This window comes from Eleginops maclovinus, chromosome 10, assembly GCF_036324505.1.
Source record: "Eleginops maclovinus isolate JMC-PN-2008 ecotype Puerto Natales chromosome 10, JC_Emac_rtc_rv5, whole genome shotgun sequence".
Lineage (NCBI taxonomy): Eukaryota > Metazoa > Chordata > Actinopteri > Perciformes > Eleginopidae > Eleginops > Eleginops maclovinus.
In genome coordinates, this window is record NC_086358.1 from 6,324,089 (window position 1) to 6,347,071 (window position 22,983).

At 43.4% G+C, this 22,983-nt stretch overlaps 1 protein-coding gene across 1 annotated transcript in view; it reads right to left on the reverse strand.

Moving 5' to 3' along the window:
• Window positions 1–3,824: 3,824 nt before the first annotated feature.
• ntn2 (netrin 2) overlaps window positions 3,825–22,983 on the reverse strand; it is a 29,411-nt gene continuing 10,252 nt past the window's right edge. Inside the window, exons 2-6 of the mRNA XM_063894198.1 lie at window positions 21,277–21,465; window positions 15,364–15,513; window positions 13,058–13,111; window positions 8,536–8,610; window positions 3,825–8,445 (exon numbers count right to left, since the gene is read on the reverse strand). Coding sequence (XP_063750268.1) covers window positions 8,060–8,445; window positions 8,536–8,610; window positions 13,058–13,111; window positions 15,364–15,513; window positions 21,277–21,465 — 854 coding nt within the window. The 3' untranslated portion in view covers window positions 3,825–8,059. The remainder of the gene's footprint in view (window positions 8,446–8,535; window positions 8,611–13,057; window positions 13,112–15,363; window positions 15,514–21,276; window positions 21,466–22,983) is intronic.

The following is a 22,983-nucleotide window of genomic DNA, read 5'->3' on the forward strand; positions in this document are numbered from 1 at the left end:
GGAGATCAGTGCAGAGGCGGGGAAGCTGGTGCTAAATGCCAACAGATGGGGCCTGAAGTGGATCGGCACGGCCTTACGCAGTACGGTACAGTATAGCCTGGGGTGAGGAGCTGAAAGAGGGCCTGAGCCTTGAGGAGAGAGGAGCATTATTATCAGATCTACTTTTTTATTAGCGAGAAATGGTTCAGCATGGACGGTTGTATAGAGAAAAGACACATTTGAAGCTAGTTTCTGTTAAATAATAGCAGTTTTTTTATTGGAAAACGATCAAACCTGGGTTTCATCTGAGATTTTTTTTAAAATTCGTCCACAACCGGAGTTTTTTGAATAAATGCTTTCGTCAACATCATTGCTCCCTGGCTCGATAGGACTTTACGACATGTCTTTCTCTGTCCTTTTAGAAACTGTATGTATTCCAAAAATGAGTCAGAATTATTTGAAACACAGCTAGCCTCTAGGTCACCCCTGAATTATGCATATTTAATCAAAATGTTTGGCTGACACGGCCGATTGGACTCAAAGCCAATTCAGAATGGATACTCCTCAAATTGCACATTTTCACCAATCAGTCTGTCGTCACTTGTAAAATTGTAAATGAATAATGCTCTCGGAAATCTATTAATTCAAAAATACTTTTCTCCTATAAAATGTGAGACTCATCATACGCCGCTCTGTCAGAGGACCTAGTTTGATGAAACGTTCCTCCTGTACAGATGATTAATTTACTCTTTACATCGGATCTAACCGGTGACCTTAAAGTCCTCTCCATCCGTCATCCAGTCCAGCTTTTGAAGAGTGCAAGGTGAATTATCTTTTAGACATACCTCTCTCCTAAGACTTTGGCCAAATCAAAGCCAAGACGCTCTCTGATTTCGATATCCGACCTTCATCCTGAACTGAAATGCGTGCCCCAGGCCTGATCCCACAGTAGCCCACCATGATCCGATTGGAGGATTCCTCGCCAAACAAAACCCTGCAACATATTGAAAGCGTGTTTTTCAATACATTCATTAAAAGTGTTTGAGCCCACATTGAAGTGACTGTTTAATAATTACTTACCCCTAAAGCCAGGATTGTAAGTCTTGAAGCAAAGCTATTAAAATGAGACGACTCACAAAGGGGCTTACGCAAAATCTATCGGTGTAATTTCTATTTGTCCATCTGCACACAATCCGCTTTTTGTGATCACCTTAATACATGGGCGGCAGCACACACACACACGCACACACACATTCCTCTTATGTTACAGGCTTTGAAGAGGCAGACTCATCCCCATTTTCAACAGTACCCAATCAAACACAAAGCTGAGGGGCGGATTAGGAGCGGCTTGTGCTGCACAATGCTCCTATCAGGGACCACACTGGTTTTAAATTACCCCCCTATTCCTCACTCATTCTCAATCACTCACTGGCCCAATAAAGTTTGTTTCTCCAATAAAAAAGAGCAACAAAGGGACACTGAATCCCAGTTTTGTGCGACAGCGGCCCCTTACAATTCTCAACACTGTGTGTTTGTGTCTGGAAAATTGTCCATGAATGTGATTGTGGGTTTGGATGGATTTGAAAGTGAGAAGAAGACATTCTCTGTGGAGGCATAGAAAATGTGCTATTTTAAGGTAAGATGGAAAAATGTAAAAGATTGAAGGATGACAGATGTGCGAGCGGAGGTGTGGTCATTGTCACGCATGTTGTCAGCTCCAGAGAGAGTGGTGTCTCTTCAGTCGACAGCTGGTTTCACTCAGAGAAAAGACATGCAGCAGAGAGAGCGATCAGACCTTCACCACTGAATATTTATGATCTGGGTCCACACAGAATTCTCGCCACATTTTTTGCGGTTTGCAGTGGGGGTTAGAGCTTGGTGACCCACACACACTCACACACACTCAGAGACAAGCATAAATGAGTGTTCACAGATACATTCAGATATTCACACATGCGCTCGCTGTCTCCGAGGGGAGAAAAGAAAAAGAAGGAATAAAAATAGAGGAAATAAGTCATAGGGATCATTAAAATGAAAAGTGAAAAAGAGAAGATTTAAGAAACAGACCTACACACACACACACACACACACACACACACACACACACACACACACGACCCCATGCTGGAAAATGCTGTTGTTGAGCTTTGAAGCAGAGTGGTAATGAGGCTCCATTTAAAGCCAATGAAGCCGCTTTGGCAGCTTATGAAAGCACGATTGGTAAGCCCCCCTCTCCTGCCGCTGGGTGGTGTGTGTTTGTGAGTAAGATGGGGAGGGCGAAGAAGGGACAGTATTTGGCCAGATCCGCTATGCTCTTTTCTAAGAAGCAGCTTTCCCCCCCAGTAGAGTCACTCGCCAGAGCTCAAGTTTACTCTGCAAAAAGTGAAGTCGTTTTCCAAACACACTTGAATTTCACGCAGAGGGGTAACAATAATCAACATGATTCTCTCTATCCATTCGTTGTAATTATAGATATCACTGATACAATCGCAAGGGAAAGTTCCTAAAGTCTTTGTGGAGCCTACAATTACACATTTATAAAAGGTGGATTAGGGAGAAAGCCATGGTGTTGGCAGCGACAGAAAGAGAAACAAAAGGGATCAAGTCAAAAGTTGTGAGAAAATCGTTTTCAAATCCTGTTGTTTATTTTAATATACTGGTGCAGAGGCGTTATTCCAGTCATAAAGCAAGCAAACCGTTTAATATACCCTTTAATACAAAGAGTGTGGGAAAAGGCCTCTTAATGGATGGAAAGGTAACCTACTGGATTGAGAGACTCTGGGGATGGAAAGATCAGCCAAGGTTCACTAAAAAAATGCCACAGAACACACTACATTTAGATGATAGTTGTTTAGTTGCGACTTCATAACACTGAAAGCAGTCTTCATATCTCTCCATACTATTGTCTTAAAACTCAAGGGACGGGGGGGCTTTTTTACATTTATCTAGTTTTAAAAGAAAAGCCTAAAAATGCGATTCTTGGAACGGTTCTTTTGACACACACTGAGGGACAGTGATGATTTTGTAGGGATGGTTTTCTCTAGGTTCAGGTTAGGAGATTCGGAAAATGTATTGAAGCAAAAGAAACCTTGTTGTGCGTTTCAGAAAGTCCATCAGGACAGAGCACATCATTTACCTCTCGACTTGGTTCAATATATCAGTTCTGTCACAAGCAATAAGGTTAGAAAGTCATACACAAAGGAATACAAACTGGCAGGCTGACAGCAAAGATGCTCTGGATGGATGTGCTTGATGCAAAGACATATGTCATTTTGTGTGTGTGTGTCCTTACAATGTCAACTACCTCTATTCTCAAAGCCTTGATGGCCCTGCCTGGGGAGAGAGATGATAAATGGTCGCTTTCCTGTAAATTACCTTCAGCAGGATGGATGGAGCTGGCCTGTTTGGTTAGGGGGTGGAGAGACGAGGAGAGAGAGGAGACTGTAGGCGAGGGAGAAGGGGGAGAGAAACAGAGGAAGGAGTTTCCTGCTTTGGACCTGACTCTGGAGTTGGGTTTCCCTCAGAGGTGAGGTACACATTCGAGAGAGTGAGTGTGTGTGTGTGTGTGTGTGTGTGTGTGTGTGTGTGTGTGTGTGTGTGTGTGCCTTGCTGTTTATTTACAGAGCTTGGCCCTTGCACTGTTACTATAGGGGAGCCGCTCTCCCTGGTCCTCTCCCCCTTCAGACCCCAGTCTCGACCCTGTGAGTGGAAACACACTGAAGCATGCCTACTGTATGCGAACATACTTTCCAATGGGAAACACACACATATCAATCTGACATTATTTCCGCAGCTCAGTCTAATGACTGCAATTAAAGAGACAGATGATCAACACAACACACAGCTCATTAACTAATAATTTATTTTTGTATCATTTAGATTAAAAAGTCAGTGGTTCATTGCCTCAGAGGAAAAATGTACAAGGAAGACTTTGATATAGCAGGAGTGAAGAGCAGGACTGAACTGAGGGAAGAATTCTCCCTTTGTTCCCAAAGAATGATAGGTGGACGATTTATGTGTGAGTGAAGCAATACTCCCGGCAGATTGATGTAACAGAAAGCGGTGGGTTGTTGTGTCAGTTCCTGTCCGTGACTCTATGGGAAAAGCAGAGGGTGTGATCACCCCGCGTCACATTTGCACTAGATTCTCCTCAAAGTCATTAGCGATAGGGCTGTTGTTGTCCGGAAACAACATAAAACCATAAAAAGAATACATTCTGTGTAATATCCAAACCACATCTTCTGGCCGTGATCACAAAAGCATATGTTACTGGTTTCCACATCCATATAACATCATCTGGTTTGTACATCCATACACGCGAGTCATCCGGGGCCAAGTGACGCTTTCACAAGAGACAAACATGAATGGCAGAGGCAGTTCGGAACATATTTACAACATTGAAAATGTGTCAAGACTCATTAAACAAGACATGAGGGAAGTGAACCAAAGAAGAAATGGGAATCAGGTCGGGGGAAATGTAAATTATATTTCTTCATCATAAACTGTTCAGACTCGTCAAACATTAAACGGGGGCCAGGCGGAGACGCTCTGTGCTCCGTCAACTGAGCGCTCTCTTACATCCTCTTCATCACTTGTTTAATCGGGTAAGGTTAATCTCACACACACACACACTCTCACACACACACACACACACACACACACACCTGTGAATGCTATAAATGCTGCGAAGAGATGGGGGGTGGGGAAGGGGGGGAAACAAAGCAGAGCAGTTATGGCCTCAGTTCCACTGCCAAGCTGCTGGGCTTGTTAACGTGAAGCAACAGGACGGCTCTCCCTATGAGGCTCACTAAAAAAAAAAGCTTTCACAAGACTTCGCTTCCACCCCCCGAACGACATCTGGCTCACTCTTTACGTCTTATCTTTATTCCAACATTCAGGGTGGGCACTTGAGAAAAGGAAAACAGAGCCAATAGAAAAAGGAAAGGAGGATTTTGTGCATGAAAGAAAGTCCAGATTCAAGACACCGCAGTTTCTTAGCAAGTGTGTTGGGCGCTCGAGTGCCAGAGAGGCCTCCTGGGCACGCAGTCTGACCATCAATCATAATGTGTCACGCCAAACTCACATACCGGGGCGAGGAGACTGGTGCTACTGTAACACCACCTGTCTGACGGGCCACTGCGGACAGCCAACACACAAATAATTGACTGTTTGGTTCTGCATTTTTGAGAAATTCCAACGGTGGGAATTGTGCCCTGGGCATCGTTGCTGTCAGAGCTTTTGGTAACACTCTATGACTCCCACGTCTATAACGCATTTCAAACATGCTTTATAATCTGCCAATAGCGCTGTTTAATTATAGTTCTAAGCACTCAGAAATGGTCTTATATAACACATTTTCATACTTTTACCCTTTGAAAGGATTTGATCATTTCTATAGCTGTATTACATTATGATATGACTAATAATGCATTATAGGGTTCTGTAGGTGGTCAGTATTGGCTTGGGTTTTGTGTGTTGCTCTTACATTTGAGTATTTTTGTTGAACGTTACTTAAAGCAAACAACAACCACCCTAAGAGTAGCTTATAATAACAAAGCATAAAAACTACGACAATGGGAATTATAATGCAGCAAAGGTCAGTGAGTGACCAGCAGTTCTAAAGTATTATGATGATCAGTGAGTCATAAGGTCATAAATGCTCAACAGTCAATTATGGTAATTGCTTAAGGCATTATTCATTTTATGAGTGCTTATAACTAAACGTATACAGTGGTATAAACATAACGCATTACAAGTGTGGTTATAATGTTTGTTTTAGACGAGTGTTACCAGACTTTATTTGTACTTTGCTCTTTTGTCACACCACAAACATCCCTGTGGGTGATAATTCATTTTGGTTAAGGGTTTGTTTTGGATTAAATTTGTCATTATAAAAGCAGACGGGCCCAGAATCACTGAGCAACATCCCGTTCAAAGTGTATAATAGCATTACACTGTCATGGCGTCCACATTCTTGTACTTCATGAACATTTACAATCAGACCGTACGTGTGTTGAGTGTGTTCTTCACAGTTTGACATACATTCTCGGAAGACGTGACAACAGGAGCTACAGCGTGGTACAGTAAACCACTGAGGGGGTTTGGCAGCCTCGTTCTGAGCTGTCACTTATCTGAGACACTGAATACACAACATGCAAAATGGGTTTTTTAAAAAAAGAGAGAGAGAGTTTGGGGAAGGTGGTGGCTGACACAGAGAGGACAGGAGAGGAGAGACACTTTTGTAAGAATCACAAACCAAACATACGTCCGCAGCCAGGGGAGCGTAACCACTCGCTAGCATGACATGCCTGCCCGCACACTCGCTGCTACGCTAGCTTGATGTACCTCTCAAAACTGTGTTTATCTTGTACTCTATTTAAATAAATTCTAATGTGCTTTACAAAATGAAATAACAGTAAAAGGCAGCTAAAAAGCTCGAGAGCAACCAGACGGTCTCTCTGTGGTTTTCGTTGGTCGTGACTTCTATAGTCCTCTTAATTGAATTTTAAAACTGACTACACTTATTTGGCAAAGGATGACAGGGATTGTGTAAGGGGAGGCAAGTGGGGGGGGGGAAGATGACTTGGGAAGTTTTCCTTTGGATGCTCATTTTTAGTTTAGGTCTTGCTCTGCTCACTGTAAGGTTTTGATGGACCAGCAAAAAACCACAAACATGCAAACATAACAAAGCACATGAGGAATGAAATATGATCCTCACATGTCATAATACAATCAGTGAGCACTAAAAACTTTCCAGCCTCATTCATTTTGTCAAAATACACTAGAGAAAAACACGATTATGTTGTTTATCCAACTTTGTTTTCTTTTTACTGCATGAAAAGGAACTCTCGTTTCAATCTCTTATTTCGGCAAACAAGAGCCTGCCAGTCCAAATGTTCAGACATTTAAATACAAAGAAATGACAATGGTTACACAACAACATCTGGAAGGCCACTACCGAGCGGAAGACATTATCCATAAAGCAAAGAAAAAGTCTCCTTGGAAATATTGGGATTGTTCTGAAATTCCAGCCATTTGTCCACACCGCTTAATCTTTCTTCCAGAAAAATGTGACAAGCCATGAGTCATCATGGTGATACATGACTTTATAAACCACTCATGAGAGGGACTAGTGGTGAAGAGGCACAGCCCCGGAGGCCTGGAATGTGACTCACATGCAAACAGGGTTTGTTCTGCTTAAATGAAACAAAAGGATATATCTCAAATAAGGATATGGCTGTGATACGGATGGATGAGATACAAGTAGCCACACGAAGAATATAAACTCTACTATGAGCTGTGGCGTAGAATACTTGCAGATACAAGAGCCTACACGAGCAGTTCATTCTGTGAGGGCTGTCTGGTTGCAGCAGCAGTGGTGGTGCGACTGAGGTTTGCTGTGGAAAACGTCCCTGCAAAGGGAGCCCTTGGTTCCTCACGGGACTACAGTTTCATAGTTACAGTCTGTAGAAGTTACTGCAGAGACCTTTAGCAAGTAGGTCTAACATTTTAACAGCAAACGTTGAAAGGTTGTCAGGTGATCCAGCTCGAATTGATCCGAGTTGTTCCAAAAATTAAACGTGAGGAGGCCAGGCTGAGGATATGCAGCCTGTTTTGTTGCTGAAGTCAGTCAGTGACAAACACTGTTGGATGAAATCCTCAGAGTGTGACACATACATTAAACAAAGTGGCAGGAGACAGTCGGGTCTTGACAGGAAGCAGAGGCTGAGGGTCAGAGGGTCTTCGTCGGGGGACGAGTGGACATTTCCGCTGTCGTCGTCGAGGGAGGGAATGGCGTCTGCTTTCGTCTACACTTCATACCCTTTTTAATGGTCCCTTTTAAAGGCAAACCAATTAGACAAAAAAAAAGAGACACAACAAAGACAAACCTTGAAAAATAAAAAAGGAAAATAATTATACAATATACACAAAACGTGGTCCTTAAAAACAGGAAGGGTACATGCAGTCTTTCTAATGTGCAGTGTTCCTGTGATGGTGGAAGACGGGGGAGGAGACAGAGTTGCTGGGTAAGGGTTCATGAAGGTGGGTGATGGAGGTAGGGATGAACACTTCTTTCCCATCACGCTTTGCTGCACTTCCCCTTCTTCTCTTTGCGCTGGAACTTCCTCAGGCGTCTCGTCCAAACGTCCCTCCACTGGATCACCAGGCTGTTCTTATCAGCCATTAGGCCAATGCGCTCCCCCCCTGGACTGCTGGCCCCGCCCCCAGGCCCGACCCCTGGACCCGTCCCTGTGCCTGTCCCACCGTCGCTGCCGCCCATCACCAAGAATCGTTTGCTCATCTGGATCTTGGGACACTTGCAGGCCAGGTCCTTCATGTGGACCCACAGGATGTTGTCGCCTCGCTTCAGGGGCTCGCCGCGGCTCTTGTACACAGACACCAGGTTAACCGAGAACTTCGCCCAGTCCCCGACCGTCTCCATGTCCAGCACGTTCACCTGCACCGCTGAGGACACATTCATAAAACACACACTCAGGTCAACAGTCCTAACAGTGCGTTTATTAATCATGGCTGTGATGGTTTACACCTTCTTACCATAATCCTTTTTGCAATATTTCTTCATGTTGATCTTCAGGTTGCCCTTCACTGGTTTGCAATACGACTCACAATCTGCAAAAAGACAAGGAAAAAAAAACATTTACTCCTCTATAGCAGTCTGTAGGAGTGCTTACTGACACTTGCATTACACACATAATGGCACACTTACACACTTGAAATTGGAATCGTTGTCATGAGGTTGGCTTTCAGAGAGCATCATGTGATGCTTTTGTAGCAGCACCAGCACATGTGTAAAGTTAGTGTGAGAAACTTATGTGCTGTGAAACCACCAAGAGAAGCAACAGCTCCAAAAATGTGCATGGTGGTTTTCACATGAACACATGCCAAGTTAGTTAAATACAAACACATGAATATGAACACTGAAAGAATATTATATTTAAAATGAAAAGTATTGACAACAACAACAATTATCCAGGAGTTGCTGTATTTCAAACAAAAGGCTAAATGACCATTTCTCTTCTACAGCTGTTTGTCATTCGGTAAAATAACTACAGTGTTAAGTGTTATTTATTAGGTGCAGTATTATATTATATGCTAACGTAGCCTTAATCTCTTTCAGTCTTAAAAAACAGGCAAAGGAAAAATGTCTGGATGTTAAAACGTACAACAAAACTAATTATTTGCACATTTGTTTTGCAATCCGTATTATTGTATAACCATAAACAGCAATATTTTCCCCAAATGCATTGAACATGTACAGTGGGATACTATACTCAGTAAATACAGTAAGAAACCCCATTATTTACTTTATTACTTTATGAGAACAACACATAATTTGCAGCGGATGTAAATAAGCTAAAAAAAAAATCTACTTTTTGGATGAAATTACTACTACAACTCCAGCACGCTTATATCCTCACTCCCCCCTCACAACAATATATACTCACTGACAGGGGCTAAAGGTTGGATAATGTTGAGCTCGGTTTGGTTTTTGTGTGCTAAAATAAAACGTCTGACAAATCACACTGCTCCAACAGCCGGTGCCGGGACGCAAGTTGAAACACACCAGGGTAGTAAAGTGTTGGGTTTGACATGTTTTCGGGGGTCTGAGAAAAGACAGAGCGTGGTGGAGGCAGGTCATGGTTGGATGCATGTGAATAGACCTTGGCTGCCAGCGTGACGACAGAGACCACACACCTGACAGATGACCTCCACTGACCATTCAGAGGAGGAGCCGCCTCGTAATGAGGTGTTGTAATTACGATCGTGAGTTAAAATAGACCTCTTGGCTGAGGGACCAATCTCTGATCTTCTCCTGACTGTCTTAAAGCAGCCTTGGTTTCGTTGAGTGGTCATGCATCTAAAGTGTCTGTTTGAGGTTGACACTTCTTTAAACCGTCACGCGAATATGGAAACTGCAGTGGAAACAGTTATGCTCTGATTCTTCAGGCAAGTCAAGGTCAGGAAGCAACTACTTCACATCATTTTACAATTTGGCCCAAGTTTACTTTTCTACCTGAATAACAAATGACAGCCTTTACTTCTGACCAAGAAAGTTGGAGATCAGGTCAGTCGGATAGATCATATGCATGCATCTTTTCCCATGTTTTTTCCAGCAATCTTGAAATATTCATTTTGTCATCTTAATATTAAATGATTTGCTTTGCTCTGTGATCCCAAAATGCATTTTCCATGAGCTGAAAGCGAAGAGAACGCAGAGCTAAGGAGACAGGCCAAACCTAATGAACTTTACAAAGCAGATGTTATTGTTAGAAATCAATAACAAGTGTTTTTAAATTGTGCTCATGGTAACTACTGATACTGGAGATGTGACAAGAAAAAGACCCTGTTAATCATGAGCAAGGCTCTGCACATGACATTGGGTTTTATGAACTGTAGAACATTAGATCCACTTATTTAAATTACAAAACTATGAGGAGGACACACGAATATTAAAAACAATTGCCAAGAGAGTCAACATGGTTTTTGTCAGCTTAAGTAAAGGGGCACAAAAACCTGACCATGCTGCTGGCTGGGAATGTCGGGCATAAAACTGGAAAACCACATGCTGGACTGGTATCTGCGGTCAGGCCTCTCATTGCCTTCAAGAGGAAAACCATTCAGTCATGTTGCTTCCCAAAGCAAACCAAATAAAATAGCTTAAAGTGAAATGCCCCAATTAGAAAAAAAAAGCGGCCGTGAGAGAGAGGAATTACATTTTTTGGGGTTGCATGAGTCGGGGTGTTTCATCGTTCATTTTTTTTTGGGGGGGGGGGCGACGGATGGAGCAATGGAAGGAGTGCAGCAGGAAAAAGAAACAGGGGACCAAGGAGCCCATAAAAATGTCCAGGAGGCTTGGCTGTATATCAGAGTGCTGGAGATTTTATTAGCCAGAGAGAAAGGAGAGACAAGGAAGGAAAGGGAGAAAGAGAGAGCAGATGGCAGCTTCCAATAACTCCGAGACAGGGTGGCTTTAAAAAAATGATGATTGGAGGTGTAGATGTGGACGGGTTCAGAGGTGTAGGTGTGGATGGATTTGTCTGTCGCACGCATTCTTTAAATAGATGATGTTAAATATCATAGTTTGCTCGGGGTCTTTTTCATTAGGACTGAGCTTCATGTGCAGATCATTATCATGTAAGTGTGCATGCAACTGTGACAGGCATGCATTCGTATGAGTTGTGCATGGATTTCATTAGTATACTGGCAGTGTGTGTGTGTGTGTGTATACAGGGGCTGGCCTGAAGGTATCGGTGGTGAAACGCTGGCTGGGAGACAGTGTGTGTTTCCCATGAATGAAGAGTCACTTACTGCTGGCTGTTCACCTGGAAAAGCACTCGGTGAAATCGCCCACTGACCCAGAAGACCGGCCCACTGAAAACAGTATTGGCTCTGGGGCTCTCGATGCCCTCGTTCCCTTCAGCCCCTCTCACTGTGCCATGACAAGGACAAATTGCACACACCGCCCCTCACACAAAAACTTTTTAGGGCCTCGGGTTTGGAGAAGGATTGGGGGGAAATGCTCTGGGGGTGTTTGGTGGCGCCTGAGGTGAATTGGTGATCAAGAACTCTTGTGTTTTCGGGACCCTGTAACATTTTCCCAGGGAAGAAGTACACACAAGAAAGGGCTGGACTGTGCATTTTTTTTGTTTTTTCGAAAAAGTTCAAAAGCCCAAGCAATGAGAGGAAACTAGAATGACTTCCTCACACCATGCCTCTGCCAAACAGTCATAGTGCAGCTTACCATTGATGTCTGTCAAAAATGACATATAGATATGCATGTGAAATAGTCATTATTAGCGTGTGAATTCTTGAGTTACAGACAAAAATGTGTTTTGTGAGGTCACAGTGTACTCCACAAAGGGTTGATATTATTAAAGAAGTGCTATTCTTGATATAGTTTTATTAAATGCTGTGGTGATATGACGTGTGATGTAACTGCTCGGCTAGGGGGCTCCTCCTGGGTTTCTCTTGTTTCCAGTCCTTGTGTTTAACTGATTCAAGCTTATTTAAATAAGCCAATTTATGATATTTACTTATGCACATAAGAAGGGTAATAATACTCACATTCAACTCTTGGCAGCAGTCAAATAGGCATATTTTCAGAACAGTTTAAACTAATGTTCATTAAACATTCTATATCAATTTAATAGGAGGGTTTTTCATTATAGTATAGGCCTATGTAATGTGTATCGACTGTGACCAAGTTTGGCCTTCAACTTCAATATTTTCCTGTAAATTTAAGTTTGTATCGGCCCTTATAGACCTCATTACGCTATAACTCAAACTGTATATGAAATGTAAGAAGTGAAAGAGCAGAGATCTACTGACAACATGTACAGTTAGTAGAAGAGAGAAGATACAAGAATAATACAATTAGATGCTAGTGCTGTAAAGTGTGTGTGTGTGTGTGTGTGTGTGTGTGTGTGTGTGTGTGTGTGTGTGTGTGTGTGTGTGTGTGTGTGTGTGTGTGTGTGTGTGTGTGTGTGTGTGTGATGATCAGCAGCCTGAGTGATGATATATTTTATAAACCAACTAATGAATCAACATTTCCAAATCAACACCACCCTTCAAATGAAAAAAGCCACAGGATGAAAAATAAGGGCAGGGTAATTGACCGGAGCGTAAATTGGACAGTTCGAGGGAGCGACTGAACAAATTTCCCCTCAGCCTCTTGCCAACAGTTTTTCACGCCTCAAAACTCCCCCTTCCAATATGTCTCCCAGCTAAACTTTAACTAATCACCTCTGCTGCCTATCTAGCGGCCTTGGCTTTGAGCTGCAGTTACAGAGAGCGCACAGCGAGGCTCCACTACCTTGAGGTTAGCGGTTTTGGGGGAAACTGTGCCAAGGACACAGGTTTTTAAGACAATGGAAAAAGTCTGCAGGTCCCGGTGCACTCGTTCTCTTTTCCGATCTACAAAAGCAGGGGGACCCACCCTTCATTAATATTTATTCCACACCTTAAAACTCGAGTCCAGAAATTTTGAAAAATATGTTTTTGTTCCTCTCATAAAGCAGTGGTGCTTATGGGCGAGGTACAGAGAGCAAAAACTAACCTGCTGGTTCCTCTGTGCTGCTCACCACAGCTGTGGGGTTGACTACCGGGATTTCTGAAACACACAAAAGGAACACACAAATTATGTTGCTGCTTAGATGTACAGGCATGCCTTTCAAGAAGGGTCGTTTAGATTTTGCTGAATGCTTAAAGTGCATTAAAGAAGTCTGAATACATTCAAATTTACCCCGCAGACTTGGCATGGAAACGTTTTTTTTATATAACAATAAGCCCAAAAAATAAGGAGAAGTTAGTGTTGAGAAGAAGTTAAAGGTGTATGAGTTCACCAAGATCACCAGGACTAAATACCAAGGCTGTCATACAGTAGGTTTGTATTGTGACATATGTCAACTACATGCATGAAAACACATGGGGCAGTGCAGATAGACATGCCAGATAAACACTGGCAGACTGACAGGGATACTTATTGGTGGTGAGAGGGAAGACGGGCTTAAATAAACCATGCATTCCACAGACTAACATGGTGGTTTCACTGTCATTTTTAAAGAACATGTTTAAAAGTCCTGAAAAAGTGGAAGAACTAACGGAGATCAGAAGAACAAATTCAAGTTTTTGAGCCAAACTCTGAGGATGCATCACAAATCCTCCCACTAATCCAGTTTGGAGAAGTCAATCCATTCAAAGTCGGCACACATCTGAGGCAGGGGTTGATACTTTGAGGTTGGAATAGAAAGGTGGCTGCGCTAGATTAGTCTCGTCCTCCCCTAACAGATGTGGGGTTAACACTGCTATGTAATCTCCATACAAGACAGATGGACAGATGGCAAGGGGGCAATTTTGGTTGGATCGTCTTGAGACAGATGCAGCCCGCCCTCGCTGTGCCCGCTGGCTACTCTCAAAGTGCCTAGTGGAATTCCTCCAGGACTTCATTTTTAATCGTATGCATCTTTCCAATACAAATGCTAATGCTAACAACGGGCCCTCTGCTTTTACCGTAAACAGAGTTACTGGAACCCCGGCTTAGAGGATCTGCTTTTGATTGGATTTGGAGGTTGAAGGTTTGAACCAAGCGAGTGGGAGTGTATTGGCAGGAGGAGGGGGGTGGGGGGGTTTGTAGGAAAGCTGTTTTGAGGGAAAAGCAGCAGTTGTCTCTCTGAAATTATGGACACCCCGCCAACAAAAACAAACAAGGGCACAGAGCTTTGTGAAGGCAGGCGCAGCTGCTAGAAGCCACTTTGAGTCCGCGTGCCCCCATGGCCACATCTTGTGAAGACAGACAGATGATGAAAGGATCATTCAGATGAGGGTTGCTGCCATCATACTAATTGGCTGCTTAATGGGCTTGTCTTCTGTCTTGGGGTCCGGGAGCCTCAAAGGAAGTAAGATTGCCCACCGTGAGGCCATATTGACACACACAGTTGTCATTAACTCTATTCGAAACGGATCTAAATGTGCGCATGTACTTAAAAACGCACGTACACAATTCTTCTTGTTCTCACTGGGATGGTTCAGCGGCACTCGAACGAGTGGGGTCTGCCATGCATGACCACAGTTGTTTTCGTCTTCTCGCCCCTCCGCCATCTGCTCTGGAGCGGCATGTGAGAGAAACAACACGGCACCATGTGGCACAGTGTGGCGGAGATTGGTGCGGCACTGGGTGGCGTGACTGCTTTGGTGGAGGTTCTCCTTGTGAGTGTGTGCAATGTGTGCCCGTACGGCCTGGCGCAGTGTGGTGGAAAGCTGCTCGCGATTACACATGCCCGCATGTGCCGGGCCACTGGCAAATTACATAACCCCCACACGCACACATTCGTGTTTGTCACAGGAAATTAAAAAGCTGATGTAGTTGACATGCAAACTACACACACTATATCATCGACAGCAAGTAAAACAACAATAACCAACTCACGAGTTCTCACACTACCAGCTCTCCAAAAAGATCACTCTTCAGTTTGTATCTGGGCCCGTTGCACGCATGTTTTGGGCTGCTCTAAATGACATTATCATTGCATTCTCAGTGGCTGTGCAAACCCACAGTGTGCTGTATATGCAGAGATTGTGCGGGTTGGGTGTGCCTTTCATGAGGCCAGAAGGACTTTCGGGGACGTGTGCTTTCAATTATGCCCTGTAATCTCACTGCTGTGAGTATGTTCTGCTTTACGTGTATTTTTCTCTACTGTATTGAAACAATCCATTATGCCTTTTCTGTTATGTTCTTTAAAATGGGGTGTGCCAGTGTTTTGCAGTTTTATGCATTGACTCACTGCCAAGATGATTAAATTATGAAGCAGAGTGCAGTGTGTGCGTGTGTGTGTGTGTGTGTGTGTGTGTGTGTCTCTCACTCACTGATGCATGGGGCCACAGGCGAGCGGCTCTGCTGGTAGCCCTTTGCACAGCGGTTGCAGGTGATGCCGGTGACGCCGTCCTTGCAGGGGCACTGGCCTGTGGTCTGGTTGCACGTCTTGCCGGCTGCACCCACAGGGTGGCAGTCACAGGCTGGGGTGGGGGTGTGGGTTCAGGGACAGGTGTGAGGAAGAGAGGGGGTGTGATATAAATAGGAAGGGAGAGAGAACATACATTAGACGTTGAGTTATTGAACATGTTACTAAAATGAGACACAAAATCTGATTATTTCCCGGATACAAGCAGGTTACTGGGCAAAAAGGAATACTTCGCCCCAAAAATGAGCAACAAAAACCTTTTCTTCCAAGGTGACACGGTGAGTAATTGATATACAAATGGTCACAAATGTTTCAGGGCTTCAGTGTCTGCTGCTGTGCTTAGGGTTCCTTGAAACTGTGAACGTTTATTTGTTTGTGCAAAGCGAGATTAATAAAAGTGTGTTTGAAATTGTCAGGAGACTGAGAAGGGATCACTGTGCCCTCCTCTCTGCTCATTTCCGCTCCCTAACCGCTGTCTGGTTCCTGCCAGGTGACACATGCTGCCGTTCATCACTTCCCAAAAGTTCAGTCGATGCCCAGCAAATGCCAACGGCAACAAGAAATGCACCGGTCACCTCGCTTTGGAGAGGCTTTTACGACTTGTGCTGGTTCTAGGGCAATTTATTAAATTCCCCCACAAACAAGGTGAGGTTTTTTCGATTTTAAAGAGGTGTTAAATAAAAGAGCTGGGATGTTGGTGAAGCCTAAGAGAGCTTTACTAGATGATAGAGAGGATGAAGCAACACATCGGAGAGTGAAATGTGAAGTGGAGGATCTGAGAGAAACAGGGACAGAGACAGCGTGTCAGTATAGTCCAAACAGAGCCTCTGGTGTGCTGAGCAGCATAAACAACAGTTAATCCAACCAAACTGTGTCTCGTCTGACTCCACCAAATAAACACACATTTGTTCTTTGAGTAATAAACGCATACTTGACATTTCACAGCAGTCCAGCCAGACAAACACATCAGTGACATATCAAAACAAATGTAAGACTTTTACATCTTGCGGAGTGGTCTGCCGGGGTGTGACTGATTAGTTTCACTTAGAATGGGACGCTTTCTGTGCAAAACTAAAAACAAGTCGGCGTACAGAAAAGTATCCTCTCCTATCTTATCTACAGAAATAAAACAAACCAGGAAATGCGAGAGGAACATTCTGCCTTGTTTGCAATGTTATGGTTTGGGAAACAGGCGCAGGCTAGTGCGAAATGAATGAAGAGAGTGACTCAACTGTAACACGATAGATTTAATTGTCCAAACTTATCAAAAAAAGACAAGAATTACACTTTGGGGAAAAACCCTGTAACCCAACAGCTTGTTACAGGGCTTGCCAGAGGAAGGCAGCTGCTAACATGTCACGGTTATTCTTCCCACCACTTGACGGAACTGTGAATGTGTTTATTTGCGCCGGACATTTTTTCGCCGCTACAACAGAGGAGAGGCTAAAGACCCTACCACCTGTTGACTGGGCAAAGGGGAGGGTTTAAATGGCTGAAACTGACCCAGGAGTGATCGTGTGTGTGTGTCTGGCTGCGGGGTAGGAAGGGGATTAACGTCGGCTCAGATCTTCAGAAGCACGTTTGCCTTTTTTCCGGCAAGGCCAAGCGGTCCACAGGTGTCAGAGTGCCTGCTCTTTGTTTGAAGCTGAGCACAGGGACGTAAATCTGATGCCTCAGCGTCCGTGCAAAATCCCTTCCATTTGATGTCATGCAAGCGAGAAGCGCAAACTCGAGCTTTGATGGCACTTGGTAAGAGTTCCTGTCCGACTTAAAGGGAGTACACATCTGCATATGGCAGGATGTCAGAGGTCAAGTCAACAAGAGTCACCCTGCTGTGTGTGTGATGGTCTGTGCCAACCACATATTCTCACTCACAAGAGTTGTTAACAGGTACTAATCTCAGAGTAATTTGTATTAAAAAAAAGTCACCATTTTCAGATTTTAGATCACTAAATGTAAATACTTTCTGGTTACTTCACTTCTCCATGACGGTCACTTTAACATCTTTAAGCTTTGGACAAAACAAAGACACTTTAGGACTTCATCATAGTCTTTTTGGTCAACATATGTAACCCCCCTTTATTTGATCCGTTTCATACAACCCTGTAGTCGGTCTGTCAGGCCTGCAGAGACATGATGCCGTTGGATTCGTGGCTGATCACCGAACAGCACAAGCTTCCAACTCAATCCGCTCTCTACGAACAAGATGTGAGTAATGTTAGGAGCTCTCACTTCCCGTCTAAACAATCATAGGCTGTAAAGACATCGTAGTCTATTGTCTGTGCACATGGTTCCGTAAACAGCCAGCAAGTGCCAAATCTGAACGGGCTGTGAGAGGCAGGGTGGGGACGGGGGTGGTGGTGTCAATCTCCACCCCCAGATCTCCTTCTTGAACTGCTTTTCTGAAGTTTTATGTGCAGGGGCTCGGGCCAGTTTAGAAGCAGTAAAAAAGCCGTCCTCAGAGGTTGATGACTTTTCAAGCCTCTGCGACTGCTAGACGTGACAGGCCCTGCGTAGGGATTTGTAGTCCTTTGACAGGCTCAGTTTAACTGATTCGCGTTGCTCTGTGCATGTGCGTGCATATGGGATAAAGTCTGCCGTTACTGACAGTTGGTTTGCACATTCAAAGAGGGGTGTTATTTGTGCCCTTTGTTGGACATTTCAAGTAGTAAGTTGGGTTTCATAGGCTTTTTAATTGGGAAAATGAATTAAAAAGGTAAAAATTGTGCACTTTATTAGCATAATACAGTTTTACCATATAGTGTTTAACAATTGACATGCTTTTAAACAACCAATGTTAGAGAATAAAGGAATTAAGGATCACATGTTTATGCTGCCAGGTACAATATTCCAAACCTAAAATGACCCTAAGGTTAGGTTGTGTAACACTTCTCCTGTTCGCTGTGTTTTCTAGATCCTCATGTCTGCTTTAAAAAAGATATTCAACATAATATGACTTACTGCCAATGTGGTTTATGTTGGCCCGTGTTGCTTCAAATGGACCATGGCCTCGTTTTTAATGCCTTTTATCAATGCTCCTTGTGGTCAAACGGATACCAGCTGTACGGCTTGGACTCACATAAAAACCTTGTACTTTTGAGGAGCTCATATACTGCAGCCAGGCCATGTGGGGATTGCCATGTTTCTTTCATTTTGCTGACTGCTAATGCTCGTGACACTGTAAAGGGCCCGCGGAGAGGCTGGTTCCTGGGCATTTGAACTGGAGAGCTGGAACCCTGCAGTTTTCTCTGTGTGGGTGGTGATGGAGGCGGTTACACCTCCTCATATACTCCACAAAGTGTGTGTATAGACACCCGTCCGCAGAGCAGGTCTCATTAGAAACAGACACGGCCTGTTTGTCATCTCAAAGCCTGCGCGGCCCCCACTCCTGTCTCGCCTTTTAGAAAAACACCTGTATTTTATTGCTCAGCCACACCGCACCTCCGACCTTTGTCTTGACCCTGACACATGGAGATAAAACACAGAGGAGGGCAAATATCAGGGACACTGTGGTCAAGAGAAAGAGAAAGACAAAGGTTTGAAGGCTCGTAGTGAGTCATGGTGAGATACATTGGAGTTCGGGAGGAAAAGTAGATGGCGGTTATATCAAATCATGGGAGATGGAGATAAAAAAAAACGTGAGCAAGGCCTGAGTTAAAGGAAAATGACGGCTCCTAGAAGGCTGCAGAATTGCACCGATCAATCATGGAGCCAGACGCTCAGCGGAGGCTTTTCGGACGTTAACTTTCATTTCCGTCACATCTGGGGCCTTTGTGAAGGAGGGAGATAAACTGTTTACCACCTGATCGTGAGCTTTGATAAGGACAAATTGCAGTGTCAGGGGGGTTTGTGTGTGTTTGTGTGTGTGTGTGTGAGAACATCACAGCAAGATACTGCAGGAAATGGAAGATGAGGAAACAATTTGCACACGTGGACGCACATCTCAGGACTGATCTCCCGTCAGATCTCTCTGTCAGCGCTTTGGTGCAGCAACAGGTCGAATTACTTCAGTTTCAAGGAATGTGACCGAGTCGCTGTGAAGCATTGCCGTTATATGATGTATGGCTCGACATCTTAGCGCAACTAACATGGGCAAGTGCGGCGTGATATCGTGCCATTTCTAACCTCTGGTGTTTGGTTACAGCTTGGGTCGGCTGCAGAAGGAAAACTGAGCGGCGGTGTAGGCGGCCAGCGGGAGATTTTCGTCATGAAATGTTAACCAAAAGTTCTTCATGGCTATGAGGGTTGGCAGCTCTGTCGGATGCCGTTTTTTTATTATCTGGAAGCGATTCTTTACCTTCATCAGGATCAAAAGGATAAGAAACACTTCTGTCTCGGCAATTGATTTGAATATTTTCCTGAGCAACAAGTAAAGGGAGTTGTTGTTATTTTAGCATCTAGTCCAGTAGGGCTTCCAGTAAAATATCAGGCTAAAAGATATTCACTGAAAATGTGAAATAATAAAGTGGTCCAATATATATTTCCAAGAGAAACGGCTCGGTCAAGTGATTATATTATGCGGTGTGTGCGGTATTGAGAAACATGTTATGTGACAGCCAGAAAGGCTTTGGGCAATGCATCAATTTGTTTCTCTTTGCTTTAGTATGGCAAGCTAGACTCGCTGATATTTCTTATTAAAAGTTACCATGAGCGTGCGTGTATCCAATAACTTTCAGACGTGATTACATGAGTATTAGCGGGGTTAGAACATCTCAATCAGCTTTTGTTTGAGCATTTTCTAAACATTTAGCACAGCACGTTGCCAAAAGAAAATTCAAACTGACCTTAAATTAATAATCCGTGACATTTTCATATAAATAAATGTTCATTTTTGCTACTCGATTACTGATGGATATAACACAAAAGTGATCGTTGTTCATGAGAACTTTTCCATTAGTCCTTCTAAACATAGAGTGGTTGGTAATTCTTTCCGAGAAAAATTCTTGTGTTTTAAGTTTCTGACAGCAGAAGAAGAACTGGGTATTAAGAGTTGTATAAGCACTGATCACCACCATGTATGAATAGAGCAAGAGAGCCTGCCACTTAGAGACACGCAAATGTTATAAACAGAAAGTAGGAGAGAATATGGAGCTTTGTTTCTGCTTGATTGACAAATGATGTGTAGAAAAACGTGAAACTATAACCACCAGGGGAAATATCATGGAAACCCACATGAAAAAGATCTATTAGAGACAAATAAAGTGAAAGCATTAAAGGAATGTTTGACCCCTTCCATGTTACCTGGAACTGGGGAATAAAGCTTTGGTTATATATACAGTATTTGCTTCCGCTATGATGAACAATCGAAAAACTGAGAATATTTTAGATTAATGCATGTCCAGCAGTGGCTCAGTCAGTAGGGGCTTGGACTGGGAATCATAGGGTCGCCGGTTCAAATCCCCGAACAGACTTGAAATATGGAAAGTGGACTGCTACTTGCTTACCGGACACCTCCAATCCCCCCTCCTAGTACTAGGATGGGTTAAATGCAGAGGTGTTCTGCCGTGTGTGTGACCAATAAAGAGGGATTCACCCTCCGGTTCTATCTAAATTGGGGCTGAGTTTAAATACAGCAAAATGACTTAAGGCTTAACATTGACAAACTCCTGTAGTATAATCCATGTCTCTTATAGCGCCCTGCTAAAACCCTACTATTACCGGATACCTTACTAACCTACCAATAATTGAAATTCATTAAGACTTTTTATTTGATTCTTTGTTAACAATTAAAAAATGTGTATCTAGTGTAAAAGTTATTCATATTTTTGAGAAAGGAAGTTGTCCTTTAACTAGTGCATAATTTCTTGTTGGACTTTACCTTTGCAGGCCCGTCGGTGAGTGATGGTTCTGGCCATGTCTCTGTAGAAGCCCTCCTTGCAGTAGTGACAGTGGCGGCCAGCGGTGTTGTGGCGGCAGTTCATGCAGACGCCGCCGCTCTTCCTCCCCGACAGCTTGTAGAGCTCCATGTTGAAGCGGCAGCGACGAGCATGGAGGTTGCAGTTGCACGCTGCAGAGGGAAGAAGAATGTTGTCAGTGATGTGATAACATCAGCAAATGTGGGTAAAACTAAAAGTATCTTCACAGTTAGAGGAAATGTTCCCTTGAAGTTTGCATTGCAGTTTAGCTTGTGTTTACTTCCGTGTATATCACAAGAACGCTGGCGGAGATTTTCCAGTAAGGCGGTGTAACAGCGAGTGCTTTATAATCCACACTGCGGCTGTGTGCTTGGCTGCTATTCAAGAACTCATCAATCAAAAGTGATATTTGCAGAACTCATTTTCTCCATTTCATAATTAATGAATTCAGCTCTCAGTCCATTAGGTATTAATCACTGCAAAGAGAGACATCAATTTCATGAATCACTGATGAGTAAAGGCTCCTAAGATCTATTAAAAGCTAGAAATTCTCAGATAAAGAAGCGGTCCGGAGCTAGCTGTCTTCTAAATGAGCCAAGTCGCAATATATGGGACATGCGACGTGAGGTAATATCTTCTAAAAGTTCCTCGCAGTTCCACTTGAAATCCAGCTGATTCCTTTATGTCTTTTCACCTCACCAGTCTTTCCATTATTTCCTCCATGTTAGGCCTCGTTCACCGCTCTGACATATTCACTCTACATGTGGGGTTTGCTTTTGAGCAGCATAATGAGAAAGCTTTCCTTCTTGTTTGTGTAACAGAGTTTGATCCATACCCTCTGCTGCTAAATCAGAGTCAGACCTGAGACATGAAGACTTGGCCGTGGCTTCAAAGAAGAGTTAAGCTCCGGTTCAAAGTTATCCGCAGATAAATTAGAAAGAGGTAAACAACAGCAGAGATGTTTGACCAGAAATGTCAGCAGTTATGGCAAACACTGATTATTAGGGCATCACAACAGAAGGTGATATTAATTATTCTGGTGGGAACGGATTGAGAAAAATGTTCTAACAATGGATGTTTTGAAGAGAATAAGACACAATAATGGGGAATAAGTGAAGGCAGACTGTCTGAAGTAATAGGAGGCTCTTTATGCGTGTGGAGATGCATGCAACACAGTGACTAGTGAAGGCGGTTAGAGAAATTTAAGAGCAACAATGATAGGTTTGGATAATGTGTAATATAACCCCTTGAAGTAATATTTAATGCAAAAAAGGTCCAGAAAAAGTTGGTTTAGCCTTGCAAAAAATGAAGATTTGCTTGTTTTCTCAGTTTAATATATCTCGTTAAACTAATATCTTTGGATCTTTTGGATCATTTTCTGTCTCCTTTCCATGTGTCTGTGAGAAAAAGCACCAAAAATAAGTCAACATGTCATTTTAAAGTCTCATCATCCCTGGCTGACACGTGCACTGCTGCGGCAGCCAAGGTCAGTGCTGCAGTTCCACTGAGCTCAATGATCTGGAAATGTGAAGTGAGCTCCTCTAGTTGATCAAAACTGACTTGTAATGGCTCGTACAGATAAGGACAATGGCTCGAATGGGATATGTGTGATTTGTGAGCAGTGAAGGCAATGCACCTCCATCCACACTGAAGAGGAAGCCTGGCACCAG